The sequence below is a fragment of the Urocampus carinirostris genome, chromosome 12, assembly GCF_059441175.1.
Source record: "Urocampus carinirostris isolate Australia breed hairy pipefish chromosome 12, RoL_Ucar_1.0, whole genome shotgun sequence".
Classification (NCBI taxonomy): Eukaryota; Metazoa; Chordata; class Actinopteri; order Syngnathiformes; family Syngnathidae; genus Urocampus; species Urocampus carinirostris.
Genome location: NC_142360.1, coordinates 30,824,883 through 30,846,906, shown reverse-complemented (window position 1 = coordinate 30,846,906; position 22,024 = coordinate 30,824,883). Strand labels below are relative to the sequence as shown.

General features: G+C 38.5%; 1 protein-coding gene across 7 annotated transcripts in view; it reads right to left on the bottom strand.

The window, feature by feature from the left end:
• kif1aa (kinesin family member 1Aa) overlaps positions 1 to 22,024 on the bottom strand; it is a 58,915-nt gene that overhangs the window by 6,607 nt on the left and 30,284 nt on the right. For 3 of the 7 annotated variants that reach the window (XM_088350424.1, XM_088350430.1, XM_088350425.1), the window contains 21 exons: positions 20,419 to 20,537; positions 20,256 to 20,341; positions 19,902 to 20,031; positions 19,017 to 19,179; positions 18,808 to 18,898; positions 18,609 to 18,727; positions 15,090 to 15,145; positions 12,004 to 12,112; positions 11,854 to 11,920; positions 11,369 to 11,453; positions 11,185 to 11,290; positions 8,173 to 8,199; positions 6,599 to 6,713; positions 6,366 to 6,499; positions 5,999 to 6,206; positions 5,734 to 5,919; positions 4,324 to 4,395; positions 4,131 to 4,252; positions 3,159 to 3,302; positions 2,813 to 3,005; positions 1,705 to 1,823 (listed from right to left, as the gene is read on the bottom strand). In XM_088350424.1, coding sequence (XP_088206550.1) covers positions 1,705 to 1,823; positions 2,813 to 3,005; positions 3,159 to 3,302; positions 4,131 to 4,252; positions 4,324 to 4,395; positions 5,734 to 5,919; positions 5,999 to 6,206; positions 6,366 to 6,499; positions 6,599 to 6,713; positions 8,173 to 8,199; positions 11,185 to 11,290; positions 11,369 to 11,453; positions 11,854 to 11,920; positions 12,004 to 12,112; positions 15,090 to 15,145; positions 18,609 to 18,727; positions 18,808 to 18,898; positions 19,017 to 19,179; positions 19,902 to 20,031; positions 20,256 to 20,341; positions 20,419 to 20,537 — 2,451 coding nt within the window. Of the gene's footprint in view, positions 1 to 1,704; positions 1,824 to 2,812; positions 3,006 to 3,158; positions 3,303 to 4,130; positions 4,253 to 4,323; positions 4,396 to 5,733; positions 5,920 to 5,998; positions 6,207 to 6,365; positions 6,500 to 6,598; positions 6,714 to 8,172; positions 8,200 to 8,774; positions 8,802 to 11,184; positions 11,291 to 11,368; positions 11,454 to 11,853; positions 11,921 to 12,003; positions 12,113 to 14,780; positions 14,991 to 15,089; positions 15,146 to 18,608; positions 18,728 to 18,807; positions 18,899 to 19,016; positions 19,180 to 19,901; positions 20,032 to 20,255; positions 20,342 to 20,418; positions 20,538 to 22,024 lie in introns of all 7 variants that reach the window. The other 4 variants (XM_088350428.1, XM_088350429.1, XM_088350426.1 and 1 more) reach the window with 3 other exon arrangements.

Here is a 22,024-nt window from a genome sequence, read left to right as displayed (position 1 = left end):
TGCTTTAGCATGCTAGCAATCCATCAATGTCAATCAATTGTGTCGCTCATTTTGATCAACTGAAGAAGATCAAAAACATGATAATGGTGAATTTATACTTTCATTGTGTAGTTAAATGTTAACATTAGCATACATTGTTTGCATTGAATCCAGTGTAATAGCTTTTCATCAATACCTAATTCTTACAACAAGGTGGTATATTTAATTCTTAGATCTGTTGCTAGCTTGCTCTGTGTAACATGCCAATGACAAGCGCTGTAGCATTATTGCTAAAACATTAGCACTTTGTCAATCCGTATAAGTAGTATTATAGTAGTAGTAAAAGTAGTAATAAGGATTTGATGCAAATTATCACTATTATAGCAATTATAGCGCTATATTTTTTTAACTGCATCACCAATTTCTTTATATTTTTAGTTCCAATTTTAATGCAAAAAAAATTGGCAAATCAGATAAATCCATCCATCCATTATCTGCACCGCTTATCCTCAGTAGGGTCACGGGGGTCCTGGAGCCCATCCCAGCCATCTTTGGGCAGTGGGCATGGGGACACCCTGAACTTGTTGCCAGCCTGTCGCAGGGCGGATAGGGACAGACAACTCGCTCTCTCATTCACACCTAGGGACAATTTGGAGCGGCCAACTAACCTGACATGCATGTTTTGGGGAATGTGGGAGAAGACCGGAGTGCCCGGGGGAAACTCACGCAGGCACGGGGAGAACATGCAAACTCCACACGGGAAGGCTGCGGTAGCTGGACTTGAACCACCCAACCACCGTGCCGTCGCATTTTTAATATTTTATGAATAAAACATGTAACTGCCATTCTGCTTCTTGCTATTGTCAACATTTGATTTTGTCTACTCCTATTGCACAGACTTTAAGTGTTTTTCTTCAATTAATACACAAATGTTAGTAGTTTATTAATTCTCATTATGGTTCCAAATAAAGATAGGCTGCATGCAGATCTAACGTAACGTATTTCTATTTTGTTGGTATCTGGCTTTGTGTAACATGGTAGCATTTCTGTTTAGCTAGTTAGCATTTGATAATTTGTTAATAGTTCTGATAGTCAACAAGTGTAAGATCTAAACTCAAATATGGTCTTCTTCATGTGTTACCAGCTTAAATGAGCATGTTAGCATTCTTAACTAGCTAGCATTTCATGAGTCCATTTTTATGATACACAACAAAAAATGGAAGATATAAACTTATAAATTCTGTTCATTTATTGTTTTAAGCTCAGTTAGCACACCAAGTACTAGCATGTTAGCATGTTATTCAAGAATGTTAACACTTTAATAATTCTCATATATAGTCCAACTAGACATAAATGTAGAAAGTTTAATTATCTTCGTGCGGGTTTTTTTGGTATCTTGCTGTGTGTCCGCATTTTAAATCTACATGTTAGCATTTGTATCCATCTTGTTTGTATTTGATTATTTGTCAATTGCTCTAATACACAATAAGAAGTATAGGATACAAAATCATTAATGGTCGTTTTCCTATGTTATCATCTAAAACAAGCATGTTAGCTTTTCTATATAATTCGTTCAGCATTTCCTCATGTGTCTCTTGTTATGACACAACGAAAAGGGCAAGATCTAAAATAAAAAATTCCAATCATTTAGTGTTTTTAAAATCTTATTAACCTGTTATCTGTTAACACGCCAAAGGCAAGTTATGTTAGCATTCGACACAATACCTGATAGTTCCCGCCAGGAGAGGATTGAAGGCATACAACCAGTCGTGCATGTCTTTGTCACTTGTGGCCTGAAGCAATATTCCACGGTGTTCCGTGACCACGGCAAACGTGTTGGGGGTCTGTCGAAGAGCAAAAAAAAGCATAACGAAGTAATTAACAGTTGAATGAATGAATGAATGAATGAAAACTTTATTTCGAACATTGAAATAAAAACAGGACAAAAACAATGAGTCAACAATAAAATAATGTCACATGACATGTTCGAAAAGGGGTAGTCAGAAGCAGATGCTTATTTTTCCTACCCCTTTATCTTCCCTATTAAATACCTTTTACAGATCCTCCTTTCCTCTTATGTCTAATATAACAAAATCTCGTGGATATACTTATTCCATTGGTCAGATATCAATAATTATAGTAATTACAATAATCACATATTTTATACACTAATCTTCGCAATACGCATCCCTCAACGTCTATATACGCCTAGTTACCAAATGTCACTGCGGCACCAATGCTAATAACAACAATAAAAATAAACATAATATTTATAATAACAGTTCTGATATAATAATAGCAACAATAACAACAAGTTAAACATAGTTATAAACGCAGTATTTCCAATCTCCCTCATATCCCATTCTCTTCATCCCTGTATTTCGCCAGTAATGCTTTTTTGTATTTAAATTTGAACACATGGATAGTTGGACATTGTTTGATCTCATATTGTAAATTATTCCAAAGTTTGACCCCACACACAGACACACACATACTTTTCCTGGTGGTTCTCACCTTTGGGAATTTGAAATCACTACAGCCCCTCAAGTTATAATTTCCCTCTTTCCGAGTGAATCATTTTTGTATGTTTTCTGGCACTATGTTTTTGGTGACCCTAAATAACAGTTGTGAAGTGAAAAACTTTATTAAATCATCCAATTTTAATAATTTGGACTGCATGAATAAAATATTGGTATGATCCCGATATCCTACCCTGTGTATGGTTCTTATTGCACGTTATTGAAGGATAAAAAGGGTCTGGAGTCAACTTTTGTAATTATTGCCCCAGACAGTTAACTAAAATCGCTGATCGATACGATATAACGTGTTATACCTTGAGCATGGCTTGCTGGTCCTCACTGTACTCAACCTGCGCCGAAGACAAATTGAGGATGGCTCGCTCCACGGTGTCGCGCTCCGTGTTGTAGATGTAAACGTATGGCCGACGCACGACCACGTAACGCTTCACCCAGCCGTTGGTGTGCGGTTCCAGGAAGTGAAGGTAACCTTTCTTTGACACAATGGGGCTGCGAGGAGTGAATTATAAAATACCATTCAACACGGTAGCTTAAGTCCAGCAATCAGCTCTTTTTTTTTGTTGCAGGTTTCCAGACGTACGATGTTTTTTTCAAAACTGACAAATTGTGCATCTGTCATTGGAGTGGATGAAACCGACTCACCTGACTCGTATTTCTTGGATATCGGGGACAAATCTACGAATGCGGGGTTTCACCTCAGAGGCTGCACCCGCACACTTCTTGGCTTCGGCATCATGTGGAATATTAGGACCCGGACTTACGGTACGGGACCGTGGCGCAGGAGGTCTACATATGAAAAAAGAAACATTTTCATCCTATTTCTAGTACAGTGGAACCTCGGTTTTCGAACGCCTCTCAGTTCGGACAAATCGGTGTTCGACCAAAAATTTCGAGAAAGTCTTGCTTCGCTGTTCGGCCAATAAATCGGAGTTCGAACGCTAGGGTGCGATGCTGAGCGGCGTACGGGTGTTTTAGCCCCTAATTATGCCTCCGAAGAAGGTCGGTGCAAGCAGGACAGGTGAAAAAAGACAAGTTGTTCGTAAAACTATTGCCTTTAAGAAAGACGTAATAGCTAAATATGAAAGAGGTGTGCGAATTTCCGATCTTGCTAGTGAATACCGCATGGCTAAATCTACTATCAGTATGATAGTAAAGAATAAAGAGACGGTGAAATCGAGTGATTCGGCTAAGGAAGTTAGCAACTGCCGCAAGTTTTGGAAGAGGTTGAAAAACTTTTGATGATTATTCTCTCCCCACTGTCCACCACAAAGGTAAGAAATCCTATTCATAATCCTTTTGTTTTTTTTTTACACGTTCATGTTAGCGTAATCTTTCGTACGGAAGATTACGCTAACGCGAAAGTACGATTAGCCTGGGTTAACTTCATGTTTACGTTCATTGTAAACATTCAGGGTGTTGGAACGGATTAAAATGATTTTACATTACTTTTAATGGGAAAAACGATTTTCGGTGAGCGACCAAATCGGTTTTCGAACAGGGTTCTGGAACGGATTATGGTCGAGAACCGAGGTTCCACTGTATTTGCTTCATTATACTATTATTACAAACCTCTATTGTAGCACGTTTATGATTTTCGAGATACTTGGGACTTACCTGAGATCAGCATTGGCATTGCATCCGTCTACAAGGGACGGGCAAGTGGATGAGGGCGTGATGGTGTTGAGGGTGGAGACGGAAGCCGAATCTCTCAACGTGGTGACGGACATCTCTGAGATCTAAAACAGACACACACAGAAGCGTTATGTAAGGATCATCGTCACAAGAAGTGGTGTGCAGAAGGAAGTACCTTGCTTTCACTTGCGCTGACACATACATGAGTGTACTCTCTGTCAAAGGAGTGAGTGAGCAACCGCAGACACTGTAGAAAAAATATAACTGGGTCAGATTGAATAGTTATCAAACACAGTGCAGTGACCAAAATTAAAAAAACACAAAGTTTGACAGCAACGATAAATGATTGCAAAATTATAAAAAAAACAAAATTGTTCAAAAAAATCAATACCGTGTATACTCGCATGTAAGCCGAATTTAGAACCATAAAATACAATATCTTCTTCAAGTTAAATCAATCCACACCATCTCAATTGTGTTTAATGGGGACAACACCTCATTTTATTGAGATTTAGTGTATTTTATTACCAATATTTGTCTACAATAATGGGTCCCAATGAAGTCATAAGGAGAAGAAAAAGTAGGGAATAGGGCTGCACAGTTAACCAAAATCGAATTGATATTGAGATGTGACATAGTGTGATAGTGTAATCGCAAGACACTGCGTTTTTTTTTTCCCATGTTTGTGAGTGACGGAGTGCTTGGCCACCCAGAATTGTTGCAGTTTGGGTTTTAACAGCACCGGCCGTTCACAGGCAAGTTTTAACGGCAGCCAACAAAGGCAAGGCAAAGCTTGCAAGCAGCACACTATGCCACACATTCACGTGTGAGCCTCGTGTAAGCAGACAGCAACTATTACAAAACTCCCCAGAAGTGGGCGCTCATTTTTAGGAATAAAGCATGTCAATTTGACTTTCTTTTCACAACCATTTTTGTACTTTTTATACAGTTTACATGGAAATGTGAATATAAAGAATATATCGTGTTTCTACTGTTGGGACCAATCTAGGAAGTCATATAAATTAAAGTTAGATAAAATATATTCCACGGGATTTTTCTGGGATTTTAACGAAAGAGTGCGGGTCAATTTGACAGGAGGGTTAAGTAGTCCCCAAAAAAAAAGAAACTGGCAGAGGAAATGCATTTTCTGTTTAAATCAAAAGTCGCACCCAAAATCCAAAACTGGTCTGACAAATTGCAATGTGTTTTTTTCCAAAATCGTGCAGCCCAAGTAGTGCCTCGATCGAGTCGGGGAAAGAAATGATTGTGAAACGGAAAATGGTGCACAAGTGTCTGCTATCCAAGCGCCGCTTAAAGGTACAGTAAAGGGTTTAATCTTATTTTATTAGCAATTTACATTATTTTATAATTATTGTATTAATATCTTTATTACCAATAGATTAATCTTTATAATCCACATGTTTAAAACATTTAGGTACATTAATATTTTGGGTACATATTTCTTTTAGTATATGGCTATTCTATAGCGGTCCTATGGGTTTGATTTATATAGGACCATATGCGAGTATTTAAGGTAAATACATGTTTATTTTAACACAACAAGATTATAGAGAACGTAAGCAACCTTGGTGGCGAGCTCCCGTTGCCTCTCAGTGGTTATTTCAGATGTGGCAGAAACTTCGGGTCCAATTTGTGCTATCAGATCATCATCAAGTTCTTCTTTCACCAACTGCTGAGTCCCACAACCTGCCAGCAGTACTGTAGACTCTAATTTCTCTCGCAGCAGCAGGAAATGTTTGGTCTTCTCCACCTGATTAACAAAAAAGGAAACATTATTTTTGTGAACATTTTGTATTATTCTAAATTGCTGTCATATTAAGGTCACTGACATCCTGAAGTAGGCTGAGCTTTTCCAGCTCCCATTGGTGCTCCAGAATGAGGCTGTCACTGCGAGGCCGCCAACCGGCTAGGTTTTCCTCGCCACGCACGTACGCCACCGACGTGTCCAGCACTCGCCTCCTACGTCGCTGCATACCTGGACTCCCCGCGTCCGCCAGGTTACACAGACTCACCTCGTAAACACCCGTCACGCGGTTTCTTGACATAAAAGGAATGGATAAAAACGTATGGTGCATATTGAAACCAACTCTCACCAAAAATATCCTGTTTTCTTCATACTCTTCATTTTAATCTCTTGATCCAAAAATAGGATCTGTGACATCAGCTTTCAGTGTGAGTACTGCAGGTAAAACTCACCCATCTGCTACTCTCAGGCTCCCGGTGCCGAAAAGGTTGCGAATCGAGCGTGATGCAGACAGTTTAGTGTCACGAGAGTAGAAGACCATACACACGTCTTTAGTCACCACTGCCGGCTGTGTGCATTTCTCCAGCTAAAAAAACACACATGAATCATGACATGTCCTCCAATCCGTGCATGAAAATAACCTGTCTATCTATTCATAATGACATGACAACCATTCATGCTTCACCTCCAAATAAGCAGAGAGTGTCATATAGATCTTCTCGCCGTATGGAGTGACTCTGTTGAGAAGCAAGGAGTTGTGCATGGAGCTGTCCCACGCTGCCTCAAAGCGGTAGAACGTCCTGAAGGCCAACAATCAAGTTAATCAATACGAGACAATGCTAGAGCCTACGCCGGTGAGTTAGTGGCGAAGAAACGATGACATCATGCTGTTTTACTAGGATGAAGAAACAAATGAGGATGAGCATGGAAAGCCGATAAAGCATTGTTTAAAAGCTGCAATATCATTATTTTTTCTTGATTCATGTGACTAGTATACTAGTACAACTCCATGCAACTCCAGAGGAAAATCTATAAACTAGTTTTCAACTGCATGACACAAATGAGGCAAAACTATGTCATAGTTGCCATATGCACGATGCGTATATCACTTTTCTGAAGCAATAGATGTAAACTAATGTTAGGAAATGGATGTCAATTGTAGTACTAGTAGCCCACAAAGTTTAAACTCACTGTAAATACTGAAAATAATCAGTTTTACTTCATTATATTAGAAGCAAAATTTTGCATACTATGAGTTACAGTCTTGGATCAGTCGCGTAAACTACCATACTAGGCTAAGTTATCTGCCAAACGCCGGACAAATCTCTCATAAAGCTGGTTGTCTTTGATTCCCTCAATATCCACCCGAAGATAACTAATGCAAACTTGGCTCTGAACTGAACAATTTTGACGCCCCAGCAGAAAAACTAGAAGTTACTAACAAAGAACCTGTCCACTAGATGGCATCTACTACAAATATTGTAAGTAAAGTGCTGGACATTACCTAGGAGACCATTTTAACATCAGTGGTAGGGATGGTAAATACATCGAATTATTTCAAATAATCTGATAATTGATATCATACATCCATTATCTGCGTATCCTCAGTAGGGTCGCGGGGAAGCTGGAGCCCATACCAGCTATCTTCGGGCAGTGGGCAGGGGACACCCTGAACTGGTTGCCAATCAGTCGCAGAGCACAAAGAGACAGACAACCATTCACTCGCTCATTCACACATAGGGACAATTGCTGCAGTACCTGGACTTGAACCCTGAACCTCTGCATCGCACTAACCACCTAGCCGCTGTGTAGAAACTCAACAGTTAAAAATTGGAATTACCTGAGGCATGTTCTGATGATTAAACAAATTTTAGTAACTACTTATTCGTGACATATAACCAAGCTAGTTAAATGCTATCCATGTACAATTGCATTAAATACTGATTTAAAATCAATAATTATTATCTAAACATTTTGTAACCTTAATACTTCCAAAGTAAATTGTAGCTTCCCTACTAGTTTTCTTCCGGCGCCGTCACGAATGGCAGCCACTCCAGCAGCTCCCGTGTTATTTTCGATTGTTCTCTATTGTTCTCAGCTCAGGGATGCTGCTGGAAATGTGAATTTCCCTTCGGGGATGAACAAAGTATCTATCTATCTATCTAGTAAGACTTAAGCGCAAACTAGTACTACTACTGATAAATCAAAATGCTCAAAGGCTTTCCATAGACATATGCAAGTGAGTCAGAGGATCAATACCTCGGATCAAGTCCCAGACGGGAGATGCTGCGAGGAAGAAAAGATGACAGGGAAAGAGGTAGGGTGAGAGAGGAAGACTAAAAGGCAGGACGTGAACTACTGGATTTGCCACGAGTCCCGTAAGTAACTTCATTTGTGTGAATGTGCTAAAAGCAACACTGCACCCTGTTTCCTAGTTGCAAAGCTGGCCATGCAGACACACTTCAGTCAAGGGAGGGAGGAGAAACAGCTCATACAAGTAACAAAATCGTTGGAGCTGATGAAGAAACGACCATGAGACACAGATGTGAAGATGACATGATAATACAATACGGTACAGTGAACCCACGCGATATTGTGGTTCTTCATAGAGATGCAATGTAATTTCTGGTAAGCTCACAATCGAAGACCCCCCAAATTAAATTAGATAAATACTGTTTAACCCTGGTGGACTCCAGAACCCCCTTTTCTCCTTTGGAAAATTAAGACCTGTGTGTTGTCCAGGGTTAAATAAATGAGCTTTAACTGTAATCAACTGAAAGCAAGAATTTTTACTCTTTGTTTTGTCACCTGCATCAAACGGGAGTTCACTGTACATAAAATAAAAAACAAATGCACTATACCTAGGCATGTCCGAATCAAGAAACTGTCTGCAAAAGGAAAATCAATTTCAAAACCACACATTCCATTCGTGGATTGGGGGGAAAGATCATTAGCAGCCATTCAAATATTTCATGTTAGTTCCTCAATGCACAGCAACGCAAAAGACCAAAGACAGGCCGATACTAAGCAGGAAGCTTGACAAAGCGAGAAAATGGCGCAATTCAATCACATATTAAAATAAGTTTGAAATATTCAAGATTGTAGACACAATCTTTACACTTCATACTTGCATATAATAAGGATGTCATAACTAAATCATTGATTTATATATTTTGGAAAGTGAATAATATTTTAGCACGATAATCTACATGCATGATAACAAAATTGCATTACTTTTATCATTATTATCTTTATTATGCAAAAGTTTGAATAGAATGTGCTGCATGTAGTGCTTCTGTCATGGAATTTCTTTTTTGAGCTATGACAATAGTGATGAGAAAATCGTGCTTTTGAAATTAAAAAAAAAAACATGCAATGATTTCGAAAATGATGGTAACTTTTCTTGTATATTGTATTCTTGTCTTATCATTTTCTAATCCATTTGTAATTTTAGATCTGTCCTCTCTTCCAACATATTTGAATCAAATGATTAAGATTACTATCAGGCAGCTAAATAGCTTTTTGTTTATATCATTATAAAAAAACAGTATGAAGTCCTAAAACACATCAGCTTGGCATAAAACAAAATAAAGCTTTTATGATTTTAATCTTCCAAAAATACAAATATAATTAAAGGAAAAACATTTTTTAGAACCAAAGTCATTATTATTTTGTTAAAAAAAATCCTTGCACGATTATCAAATTAGTATTTTTTCAAATAAAAACAAAAAAAGTTCAGCTTTTTTTAAATGTAAACACCTCAAAAAGTATCAAAATGTTTTTCAAAAATAAAGTAAATCCACAGTATATACACATTGATATGCGTGACAATGAATGAGATGATACTATACGAACTGACAAACATGAAAGCAGACATCTGAAGCTCGCCCAGCTAGCATAATGTCAAGTCTTGGCAACCATTTTGCCTGCGAGCGTATGATATAGTTGTTCCATGTACGGTACACATAAAAATCTATCTGATCATTTATGCAATATTCCTTATCATCTCTTTAAATGCAGATACAATGATGCACAAAAATCATATCACCAAAAACACCCCATGTACATAAAGCGTCAGATGAGAACTATTAGGAGTGAGAGAAAAAAAATAGTTACACTAATATCCATGAGAACTATTTGAGAGAAGGAAATTAGGTGCACCAGAGTGACGTGCAGTCAGGGAAGGTTGATGACATTAAGGAAATATAAAATTTAAAAAGTAATAAATGGTTATATTCATCAAGTGCGACAGTTCTTTCTCATTCTCCCCAACGTTTTCATTTAACATATTTCTTTTTCAAGACTCGCTGAATTACCACATTATATTATAAATAAAATTAGTACAATTGGTATGTAACGTATTACTGTGTTGAGCGTCTGAAAATGCAGTGAGGCAGTTCTCTTGTCTCATGGCAGAGGGCGATAACAAGACAAAGGATTCTGATTTGGTGCACACCTCAACCCCAAAAATAGAATAAGTGATAGTATTAGCAAACCAACAGCAAGTCATGTCATCCAGTTTTTCTTCTCATTGCATGGACCTTTTCTTATAATAATTTATCTTTTGAAGTTTTTATTCAAAAAGAGAAGCTCATTGACTGCATTCATAAGTTAAAGTAAGACAAAAAAATATTTTTTTCAACGCTACAGTTTATATATTGGGTTCTCTCTCTGCCAACAAACTATAGATATGATCCATCCATTATCTGCACCGCTTATCATCAGTAGAGTCGCTATGGTGCTAGAGCCTGTCCCAGCTATCATCGGGCAGTGGGCAGGGGACACCCTGAACTGGTTGCCAGCCAATCGCAGGGCACACAGGGACAGACAACTCTCCCGCTCATTCACACCTAGGGACAATTTGAACCGGCCAATTAACCTGACATGCATGTTTTTGGAATGTGGGAGGACACCAGAGTGCCCGGAGGAAACTCACACAATCACTGGGAGAACATGCAAACTCCACACAGGAAGATTTGATCTCATGACCTCAGAACTGTGCCACACTTGCTCTAACCACTGCGCTGCCGTGCTGCCATTATGAATATGATGTAGCTTAATCTGTTAGTAAATCTGTCTGTGCTTTACCAGACACGAACCTCACCACACGTCACTGGTGCACACCAATAGTAACATGTAACGTCCTAGTAGTATGCATAAGCTAATACAGTAGTGCAAGCCAGAATTGGATTATTATAACTATAGTCCTTAAATGATCAAATGAAGCCCTCTATGTTACAACGTCAAAGTACACACAAAAACCAAGTGTACCTGTCATCGTGCAAGGGTCTGACGTAGCCAGCAGATAAGATGTTCAGTGACAGAATGTTGGGGTCCACGATGCTTTCGTCAGATTCAGGGGTGTTGCGGAGACGTCCTGGTGTAGAAAATAAGTGCACTGATAAGAAGACATGAAATAGAGAATCCACGAATGTACAATGTTGCCACAACGTACCGACAACAAGCTCTCGCACGTCTCTCCATTCAATGTCGCCGCCAGACTCGTGCACAATGGTGACGGTGATTCGCCTTTGGAGGCCCTTTATTGTAAAGACACAATTACTTTAAGCTATAGATATAAAATATATTTGTTGTTTTTTTTAAGGCCACTGACAGCTTTCTTTTGTAACAAATAGGACTTATATATATATATACCACAGCCATATCCTCCTAGTGGGAGGTGGCTAGAGTCATTTCTGACTCTCTTTGGGAGATTGATTCAGAGGAGGGGATTCCCAGCCCCCTCGCTCAACCCAACTGAGGTGTTGGGAGTCATTAGGTGAGCAAACCCCCCAATTCCAACACCTAATGCTGAACGCCAAGCAGGGAGGCAACGGGTACCAATGATTAAGTCTTAGGTATGACTCGGCCGAGGCTTGAACCAGAACCTCCCAGTCTCGGGGCGGGTGCCATACCCCCAAGGCCACAAATAGGACTTACCTGGTGCAATAGGAAGGTTCCGTGACAAGGCATTCCTCCTCTGTGGTCTACCACAGCAGGGATATAGCTTGAAAAAAAGAAAAGAAAAATAGATTTCTTATTTGATGTTTGGAAATTGCACAAAATAGTTTCATGAAGAAATGTTCTTACTCTCCGTTGGCTTCCAGCTCACAGATCTCAAAGAAAACCATCAGGTCATACTTACAGTGGCACGGCCCAACCTGTGGGCGCGCTAGCGCTGTAAGTTTGGTGGCCGGCACTAAAAAAAGGAATATGACATGTTAGAAAAGACCGGAATACACAACAGATAATGCTGGCTACGTGGGACAAAGAGAGGGAAGAAACAGGAAAGCAATTTAGGAAGGAAGAAGAGAAGACAAGTCACACTATCCTCATAACTTAAATGGTTATTCACCTGTAATAGGACGTTATTCTGAAAAAGTAAAATTTTGCAAATATAAATTACACACTCCGTCACAATGTTACCCCATAAAAAACAACACTTAATTTGACCAGATTTTACCCCAAAAATAATATCATGTAAAAAAAAAATTTCTTCTGAATACCTGGAAACACCTATAATTGATTTTTCTTTCTCTGGTCTAAAATGTTTCTGAGAAATTAAAACTAAAACCCTTTTCTTATTATAATTCTAGGGGAGAAAGTCATCTATATTTGGCTAGCTATGTTAAAACTTTGTTGTGTTAACCTGCTGGCTTATACTTTAATGCCATTTAAATGTATAGTTTTAAATTTGAAAATAATGTAAAAAAATATCTCATAAAAAGATTATGGGGACTGATGAAAACAAATGTTGGCAATTTAATTTTAATAAAAAATAAGATTTTTTGGGGGAAAAACATTTAAATTAGACTTTTATCAGAATATCGTTTTTAATTTCAAGAAAAATATTTTTAAAAAAATATATATATTTTTAATTAATTCCTTTCTTCTATAACTGATTTTGTTATTTTCTTTTGAGGAAATAAATGCAATATTACTAAGCATTCAATATTTAATATTATTACCACTTTTCAAAATAAAATATATATCTGTAAAAGTGAGAGCTCACATGAGCATAAATCAAATCCGGGCACATCTCATCTCATCTCATTAGCTTCACCGCTTATCCTCAGTAGGGTCGCGGGGTGCTGGAGCCCATCCCAGCAATCGTCGGGCAGTGGGCAGGGGACACCCTGAACTGGTTGCCAGCCAATCGCAGGGCACACAGGGACAGACAACTCGCTCAGCCATTCACACCTAGGGACAATTTGGACCGGCCAATCCACCTGAAATGCATGTCTTTGGAATGTGGGAGGAAACCGGAGTGCATCCGGGCACATAATTGACCAAATTTTTGTGAGAATTTTTATTTCTCCAATCTGTCACAGAGGTATTAATTTGCCAAATGGCATGAGGTAGCCTCTTCAGAGCAGCTCAGCCCAGTTGAAAATAGCTCATTTATGAGGGGTCATTTTGATTTTGTAGTAAAATAGACTTTAACTGGGATGATAAATCATTGAAATGTACGATCAATTATTTCAAAAGGATCTTTTAAATTATCCCACAATTTACATATCTCAATCACTTATACAAGGCAGATGTTTTAGTGGTTGACTGAGCCTATTATGACCCTTCTTTTGATAAATAAATCTGGTAATAACATAATGTTGACACGGTAACAACATAGTTATAACATGATAGTAAACTTTTTCACTTCACAACTGCTATTTAAGGTCAACAAAAACATATTGCCAGAAAACATCCAAAAATTATTCATTCGGAAAAAGGGAAATTATAACTTAAGGGGCTGTACTAAATTCATAATCCCAAAGGTGAGAACTACCAGGAAAAGTATGTGCGTGTCTGTGTGTGGAGTCAAACTTTGGAACAATTTACAAGACGAGATCAAACAATGTCCAACTATTCACGTGTTCAAATTTAAATACAAAAAATCATTACTGGCGGAATACAGAGATGAAGAAAATGGGATATGAGGGAGATTGGAAATACTGCGTATACAAACTATGGTTAACTTTGTTGTTATTGTTGCTATTGTATCATAACTGTTACTATTAATATTATTGCTATTGTTGTTATTATCATTGGTGCCGCAGTGATGTTTGGTGACTAGTGGCATTATGACGTTGAGGGACCACGATGATTAGTGTTTAAAATATGTGACTATTGTTATTATTATAATTATTTATATCTGACCTATGTAATGTGTGTATCTTTCAGATTATGTTGTATTTAGACACAAAAGAGGAGCTATCTTTAGAATGTAATTAGTAGGGAAGATGAAGGGGTAGGGAAAATAAGCGTCTGCTTCTTACTACCCCTTTTCAAAAAAGGTTATGTAACATTATTTTGTTGTTGAGTCATTGTTTTTGTCCTGTTTTTATTTTAATGTTTGAAAAAAAGGTTTCATTCATTTATTCATTCATGATAAGTAATTATTTTAAAAACACATATCAAGTTGGTACCCCTTTTCGATAATCAGTAACAAAAATGTAGCTCAAAAAGGTTGATGATCCCTCGTAGACTCCGTACTTGAAAGTACTCATCTAAAATGTGAGTAATGTGCCACAGAACAAAGTGTGTAGTCCAACAGAGGATGAGCCAGGGAAAGTAAGAACGCACGCAATACAAAAGCACCAAATTTCAATCGGTCAATCCTGACACTCTAAAAAAAAAAACTCTTTTCATGTCACTTCTCAATTGTTGCTGTTCCTTTAAAATAAATCAGTACATTTTTACCTCAAGTCTGATCATTAGTATTTTACTTTTTTTTTCCAGAAGACTTAATCTTCATTGTTGATGCATTGACGCATTAAAGTTGGACTTCTGATGACTTCATTCATATAAAACAAGTGACATTAAAAGGGTTGCATATCAGGATCGTCCGAGTTTGATCGGGAACCAACCGGGCGTCTGCGCCTTAACAACAGAACAAATGGAGGCGGGCATGGTGGCCCACGTGGGCTCATTCGCTTCCATCAAGAAGGAAACGGCCACGCCTGCAGCGGAGAGGGCATGACCCGACAGAGAATCCACCAGGGCCCCGTTGAGCACGTCAGGCACCAGGTAACGGATCAGCTCCAGCGCTTTCTCCTGGTTCTGCTCCGAGTCTGCTGCTCACAGCCAACGACATATTTCTAACGCGCTGCTGTCGGCGCACCATCACAACATCATCCGCAATACAGTAGTCAAAGAGTGCTTGTGTTTGTTCTTACCTGGTTTGGACAACGGCATCACACGGGGAAACTGTCTCCGGCAGGGCCGTAGTGGACTATGGAGAACAGAGAGTGTCGAAGTAGAATTAGGCATTAGCCAAAGTATTTTGATGTACAGTAATCCCTCGGTTATCGCGGTTAATCGGGACCAAAACCACCCGCGAAAAGTGAAAATCCGCTAAGTAGCAATGCCCCTTCAAAAATGCTTAAAAAAATAATGTATTTATTTATTTTTTAATTATTTTATTTTATTAATATTTTTTTTAGACCTGCGAAGCTCTAAACCCGCAAACGTGCAACCACGAAGTAGCGACGCCCCTTCAAAAATGCTTAAAAAAAAATGTTTTTTAAAAAATTTATTTTCTCTTATTATTATTATTTTTGAGACCCGCGAAGCTCTGAACCCACGAACGTGGAACCGTGAAGTAGCGAGGTCCCTCTGTAATAGTATCGTCTATGCTAATTTTGATTAGCCATCTAAAAGTGTTTCACATTATATGTTTGCATTAAGTTGCCAGGAGTTTAGGAAAGAACAATATTCCCTCGGTTGGTCAATTCTATAACAGGGGTGTCCAAACTTTAAAGAAAGTGGGCCGGATTTGGTATTCTGAAAATGTGTGAGGGCCGACTAATCAGCCTGGCATTCTTTGAAAAGCCTTTAATAAATTCACCCTCTGTGAAAGTTTTGCAGTGCTTGGCAATCAGCGTCGCGACCTCTTCACTCGCCTTTGTAGCATTTTCATTTGACTCTCGTGACAAAGTGCTGCTCTGCCGTTAAAACAGCTTCCAGTTGCTTCACTTTTTCACAGCGTTTGTTTCCAGCTAACTTTTTGTAGTCAGCATGTTTCGTCTTGTAGTGCCTCTTGACATTTTCTCCTTTGAAAACAGCCACAGTCCCTTGGCGAATTGGGCTGACGCAGTTTTTTTGATTTTGGTGAGAAAATAGTCAAATTTTCATTCATCGAGGAAGCGCCGGCCCCCACATTCAACTTTTTTTAAATTTTTATATACAGTCGCTATGTTGTGAATGATGTGGGCTAAAATTCTCACAAAAAGCCAAGGCCAAGGTGGCCAAAGGGCTACTGCCAACATCTGGTGAAATGATGATTTTTTTTTTGAGGTACAGATTTATTTATACTGTGGTCAAGATTACTGGCGGGCCACACAATATTAAGCCGTTTATGCTCGAAACCCTCCAATATGGCAGATTCTAAACAGTTTTGCAAAGAAGAGTGGTCCAAATTTACCCCACGGCATAGTGAGAAACTCATTACCAATTATTGTAAACGTTTGATTTCTGTTATCACTGCCAAAGTTGGCCCAACTTGCTATTAGGTTCAAGGGGCAATTACTTTTTCAAATAGGGCCGGATAGGTTTTGATTTTGTGTGCCTCAATAAACGGAATCAACATTTCAAAACTGCATTTCTTATTTCTTTGGGTTGTCTCTGTGTGATATTAAAATTGGTTTGATGATCTGATACTTTTCTGAGTGATAGATATGCAAATAAACATAAATCAGGATGGGGCGAATCCTTTTTAAAGACATTGTATATTGCATGTAAAGTTTTCCCACCTTCAAAATATTTTTATGGCGCGAATCAACTAGACTTGTAATACAGAGACGTATGTTCAACACAAACGACAGCGTACTTGTTAAAAAAGCCCTATGGTTATTGGTTTATTTCTACAGGATATTTTAATTTAATTTTCCTCTCCCAGGGGAGAAAATGCTAGGGTCCACATATAGTGGATGCACCAGTTTTATCCATCTATATGTAGTGTAAGTCTATGATTCTAGAAAGGCACATAGAGCAAACCTTTAAAACAGGCGGGATGCAGCAATGGAGCCCGCTTTTGGAGCGAAAGCATACAAGCACAATACTTCACTGGTTTTGGTGAGTTACATCTATTATTCATTCGACACTTGTCATGTAAACAATTTGTTTTGATTGCTCTAGGCAATTCTTTGATTGGTTTGAGTGTACTAGCACTCTTCAAGTGATACCAAAATTTGGCAATGGATCCAAAAATCAAGGAACTTCAACTAACTAACTAAGGAACTAATTAATAGAAAAAAGTATGTGATGCATTGAGGACACGTGAGATGGCGAGGGTACACTGCATAAGATTGTTTAGATTATTCTACATTTCTAGTCTTTTGCAGAATATTCATATACAGTGGAACCTCGGTTTTTGAACGCCTCTCAGTTCGAACAAATCGGAGACCGACCAAAAATTTCGAGAAATTCTTGCTTTGCTGTTCGGTCAAAAAACTGGAGTTCGAACGCCCGTATGCGTGAGTGCGTACGCTAGGATGCAATGCTGAGCGGCGTACGGTGTAGTTATTGCGTGCGGACGGGCTTCGTTTTGCTTTCGCTTTTAATATTATCACAATCACCCGGATCGGGAACACCTGTGCTCAGGATTTGGCGCCAAGGAAACAAGCCGTCTGATTGTACTATGCTACCTGTTGCCATCTGCTCAGAAAGTCCGTACCTCCGACTCTTCGCCTGCCTCCTGTTTTCTTCTACTTGATCTCCGTTGCCGACCCGTTTCCGAAATTGTCTATGACCTGCCCTGCCCGTCTGACTCCTGATCACTCTTCCGAACACGACGACGCCCTTCTTCTCCAGCCCAGACCAACAACACGACGATTACGCCTGTCCACGACCATTCCCGCCAAGCCTTCACCCGCCTGTCAAGCTTCGTCAATCAGAAGATCGAAGAATCACGCCTTGTCATTCCTTCCTTCCAATAAAAACCAAGAAACGAGTGCAAGTGATCTCAGTCTTCCTTCCGCCTGACAAATATAGGCGTACGAAGTGTTTTAGCCCCTAATTATGTCTCCAAAGAAAGTCAGTGCAAGCAGCAAAGTTGCTACAGGTGAAAAAAAGAAAAGTAGTACATACAACAATTTAAGAAAGACATAATAGCTCCACCGTCCACCTGCGCCTTCTGCTGACCACCACAAAGGTAAGAAATCCTATTCATAATTTTTTTCCTTATCCTTTTTTTTTTAATTTTTACACGTTCATGTTAGCGTAATCTTTCGTACGGAAGATTACGATAACGCGAACGTACGATTAGCCTGGGTTAGCTTCATGTTTACGTTAAACATTCAGGGTGTTAGAATGGAGCCCAACATTCAAGGTGTTGGAACAGAGCCCCCTTTCCAATGAACCGCTCACCACTTGTTGTGGAGACCCGGGTGCTAAATGACTTGTAAACGACCTGATTTTTTTATTTTTACACGTTCATGTAAGCGTAATCTTTCGTACGGAAGATTACAATAACGCGGACGTACGATTAGCCTGGGTTAGCTTCATGTTTACGTTAAACATTCAAGGTAAAAATTCAGGGTGTTGGAACAGATTAAAACGATTTACATTATTTTTAATGGGAAAAATGATTTCGGTGATCGAACAAATCGGTTTTCGAACAGGGTTCTGGAACAGATTATGGTCGGGAACCGAGGTTCCACTGTATGTACTCTATACACCTTTTAAAAACACGTTACCTGATGACATCTTTACAGAGAGACGGAAAAGCTTGTTTTTGGTAGTGTCCAAACACCTCAAACACGATTGGCTGTGTGCTGATGTAGTCCACAAACGATTTGGTCACTTCAACTGCAATCTGAAGAGAGTCACAAGCCTCAATAGAAATTACTGCCGAAAACAAACAAGCAGCGAAACTTCATCATTATCGATGATTACATTCTGCACGTGGTAGAAGCCAAGCGGGGGCCCACGGCCCGTGTTCTTCAAGGGTTCCGTGGAAAAGGCTTCATCGTGTCGGTGGATGAAGCTGTTCATGGGAGAAGACACCAAATAAAACAAGATACCAAGGCTTTTCATCTATTTCGACCTGAATCTTAAATTGTGACAATAATGTATGTTGTTACAAGGACACTTTTTCCCCTTACTTGAACTGGCAGAAGATGTCAGCATATTCAGCAGAGATATTAGCCGCCTGCAGCACAGTTACGCGAAAGGTGAAAATGTTCCCGATTTTCAGATGCTCCGCCATGACGTCCACTCGGCCGTCCAGTATCAACTTCTCTGCTACATCTTCTTCATCAATGCCAGCTGCAATCAATGCAAGAGACATTACAAAGCAGTTCAGATTTGTTATTTAAGCAGTGTATTGGGATTTACATCCTTGGTCCTTTAGACTTTTTATTGTTAAATGATCATGTTGTGTTTACCATGGCTTAAAGGGTAATACAAATGATTCAATCATTTTGCTGTAATTTTGTATATCATCATATTTCTATCCTGTTTTACTGCATTTGTACTGTATCTTGTTTTTCAATAAAAACAAACTAATAATATTGAAAATGTGTAAAATTTAAATAAAAAAAAAGTGTAAAAATCAAAAATGATCTGCTAGTGGAATTTTTACGTTTTAAGTTTTTATCTTTGTTTTTTGTTTTGTTGTAAAATTAAAAAATAATGAAATTAAGCTATTATGTTCAACATTTTGACTTAATTGAGTTTTTTTTCTTTTTAAAGTGCAAACTTTAACATCATCTTGAAACAAAATAAGTGATAAGTGTAGTACCTTATTAGCAGATGATTAGTACATAAAAATAAAAAAAATACTAGTCTTCTGCCACCCACTAATATGGATGAAAGTGACAAATATCTGTATGATCACTGGAAGACAGCAAAGATACTGAACAATGTCATGCTTTTTGCAATGATAAAATTGGGCAATATCCTGCATCACACTAGACAAATTGTCACGACACAAGTGTCCCCCGGCAGAATAGTTGAAAAACACTTCTCTGCAGTACAAAGACTTTTACCTGTGTTATTGTTGACTTCGTCAGCCGAGGGTCCTATTTCAGCGCTCTGCCCCTCGCCTTCCACAATACGAAGCTCTTCTTGGGATACTCCGGTACGGGACAGGCCCACTGGGCAGGACTCTGACTGAAACTGCAGGAAAATAAAAGGAAAAACTAAATCTAGCGAATCATTTCCCATTTCCAGGATCACGCACTGATAAGGTATCTTGTTCCACATAAAATTTGGAGGCAGGTGCGCCCTACTGTTTTAAGAGGAAGAACAAGAGGAACTCATTTCGTGGCAAAAAAAACAACCTAAAGGATTTACTTGCATTGTTAAGCTGCTAGTGCTATATTGTCATGAAGTTTAAATACCTTTTCATATTGTTGATCTTCGAAAGATATCTTGGCAGTGCCTGACTGACGAACCCCTGAACCGTAGTCGGGTGCTTCCTCATCAGCTGGAGGGTGGGAAAAAAACAGCATTTAAAAGTCAATCGTGCTTATTTGCTTACCCTCCCTCCTCTCTTAATTTGACCTGATATGGCCTGCACTGCCACGCGCAGGAAGCCCTTCACGTCGCCCTTCTCGCTTACTACGGCCACTCGGTGCACCAGAGGAACGGGATACAGCAGGTTGCTCAAGTACACAAAAGACCTGGACGGGAAATGAAAACAGAAGTAGGACAAAGTGATGGAATCAAGCAGGACGAGATGATAGAGAACAAACATAGAACACTGAGCTGCAAAGCAACCAAACAGAAGCTGGGACTGCTCTTGAGCGATGGCCATGACTGCCTTTTACAATTGCTTCCATTGTTCGAATTTTTTTATTATAATCAGGTTTGTCAAATTGGGGATTACCAACCTGTGGTGCGCCAAATTAAGACTGTAATGCAATTGTGGTAGAATAATTACTGTATGGTTTTTAGTGGGTATTTTGTATTATATAAATGTGACACTCGAGTAATTATTATAACAGTAAACAAGCCTGCAACAAAATGAAATCATACTTTCAATCTGGTGTATTATTGATTTTCTTTTCATTCAACATTGTTCCAAAATTGACTATAACAGAACTTAAATAGCATGTAGTATACAAGCAAAACAGTATAACAAATAATTAACTACAATACTGCAGGATCAAAAATGTTTGTATCTAATGACCAGAAATATTTATTTCTAATTTGCTAAGTACACAATTAGGTTATTTATTTACCTAAATACAGGAAGATAATGGTTGCAAAATAAGTTTATGATATAAGTTATCCATTTTAATATCTATCTTGGCAGATCCAATTTCTGTAATGAGTAATTTATTATATAATTTTACATGAACTGATTGACTTCATTCATTTATATATGTTGGCGGAAAAGACTATTATATAAATGAATATAATAATAATTTAATGATAATCTGTTCTTTATACTTTATTCCACAATTTAAATGGAAAATACACTTCCAAGCCAATTACAATATAGTATATAAGATTAATTGTTACTGAGTGCAGTGGTTAGCACATTCGCCTAACACGCAAAAGGTTTGAGACCGGATAGAAACATATCTTGGCATAGAGAGGGATGTACTTCCCCAAGACACACCACAGGAAATGGTGCCCTTACAACCCTAGTGGTTAAGGAATCCAACCAACCAACATAAAATTAATGATTTTCCGTGAACTAATAATGATAAATTAAATGTAATTGAATAATAATAATTAAACTCATCAATCCATATATTTTTTGGTCCTATGTAGTTAACCAATATTACGTTTACAACAAAATTATTAGGTTGTCATTTTCACTTGACACTGGTTTTAAATTTATATAATATTGGCACTTGGTGCGTCTTTTCTGGATGAGACTTTCTTTTCACATTCGATATGTTCTATAAGCCTGACACTTTTTGCGTTAAAATGAAATGTGCTATTCTTTGAAATTGTTTAAATGCCTTTTGTAATGAATGGGACTTTTTAAAACTCACATTGAGCAAGAATTAACTAAAAACTATAAGAAATGTCTCAAAAGCATAGTCTATTATGCATATTCAGACTGCACCACATCTCCATCTGCCAATTTAAAAAGTGGGTAGACATTTAAGGGTGTTTAAACAGAAGGACGGCGGGGGGCAGGCTTATGACAAGA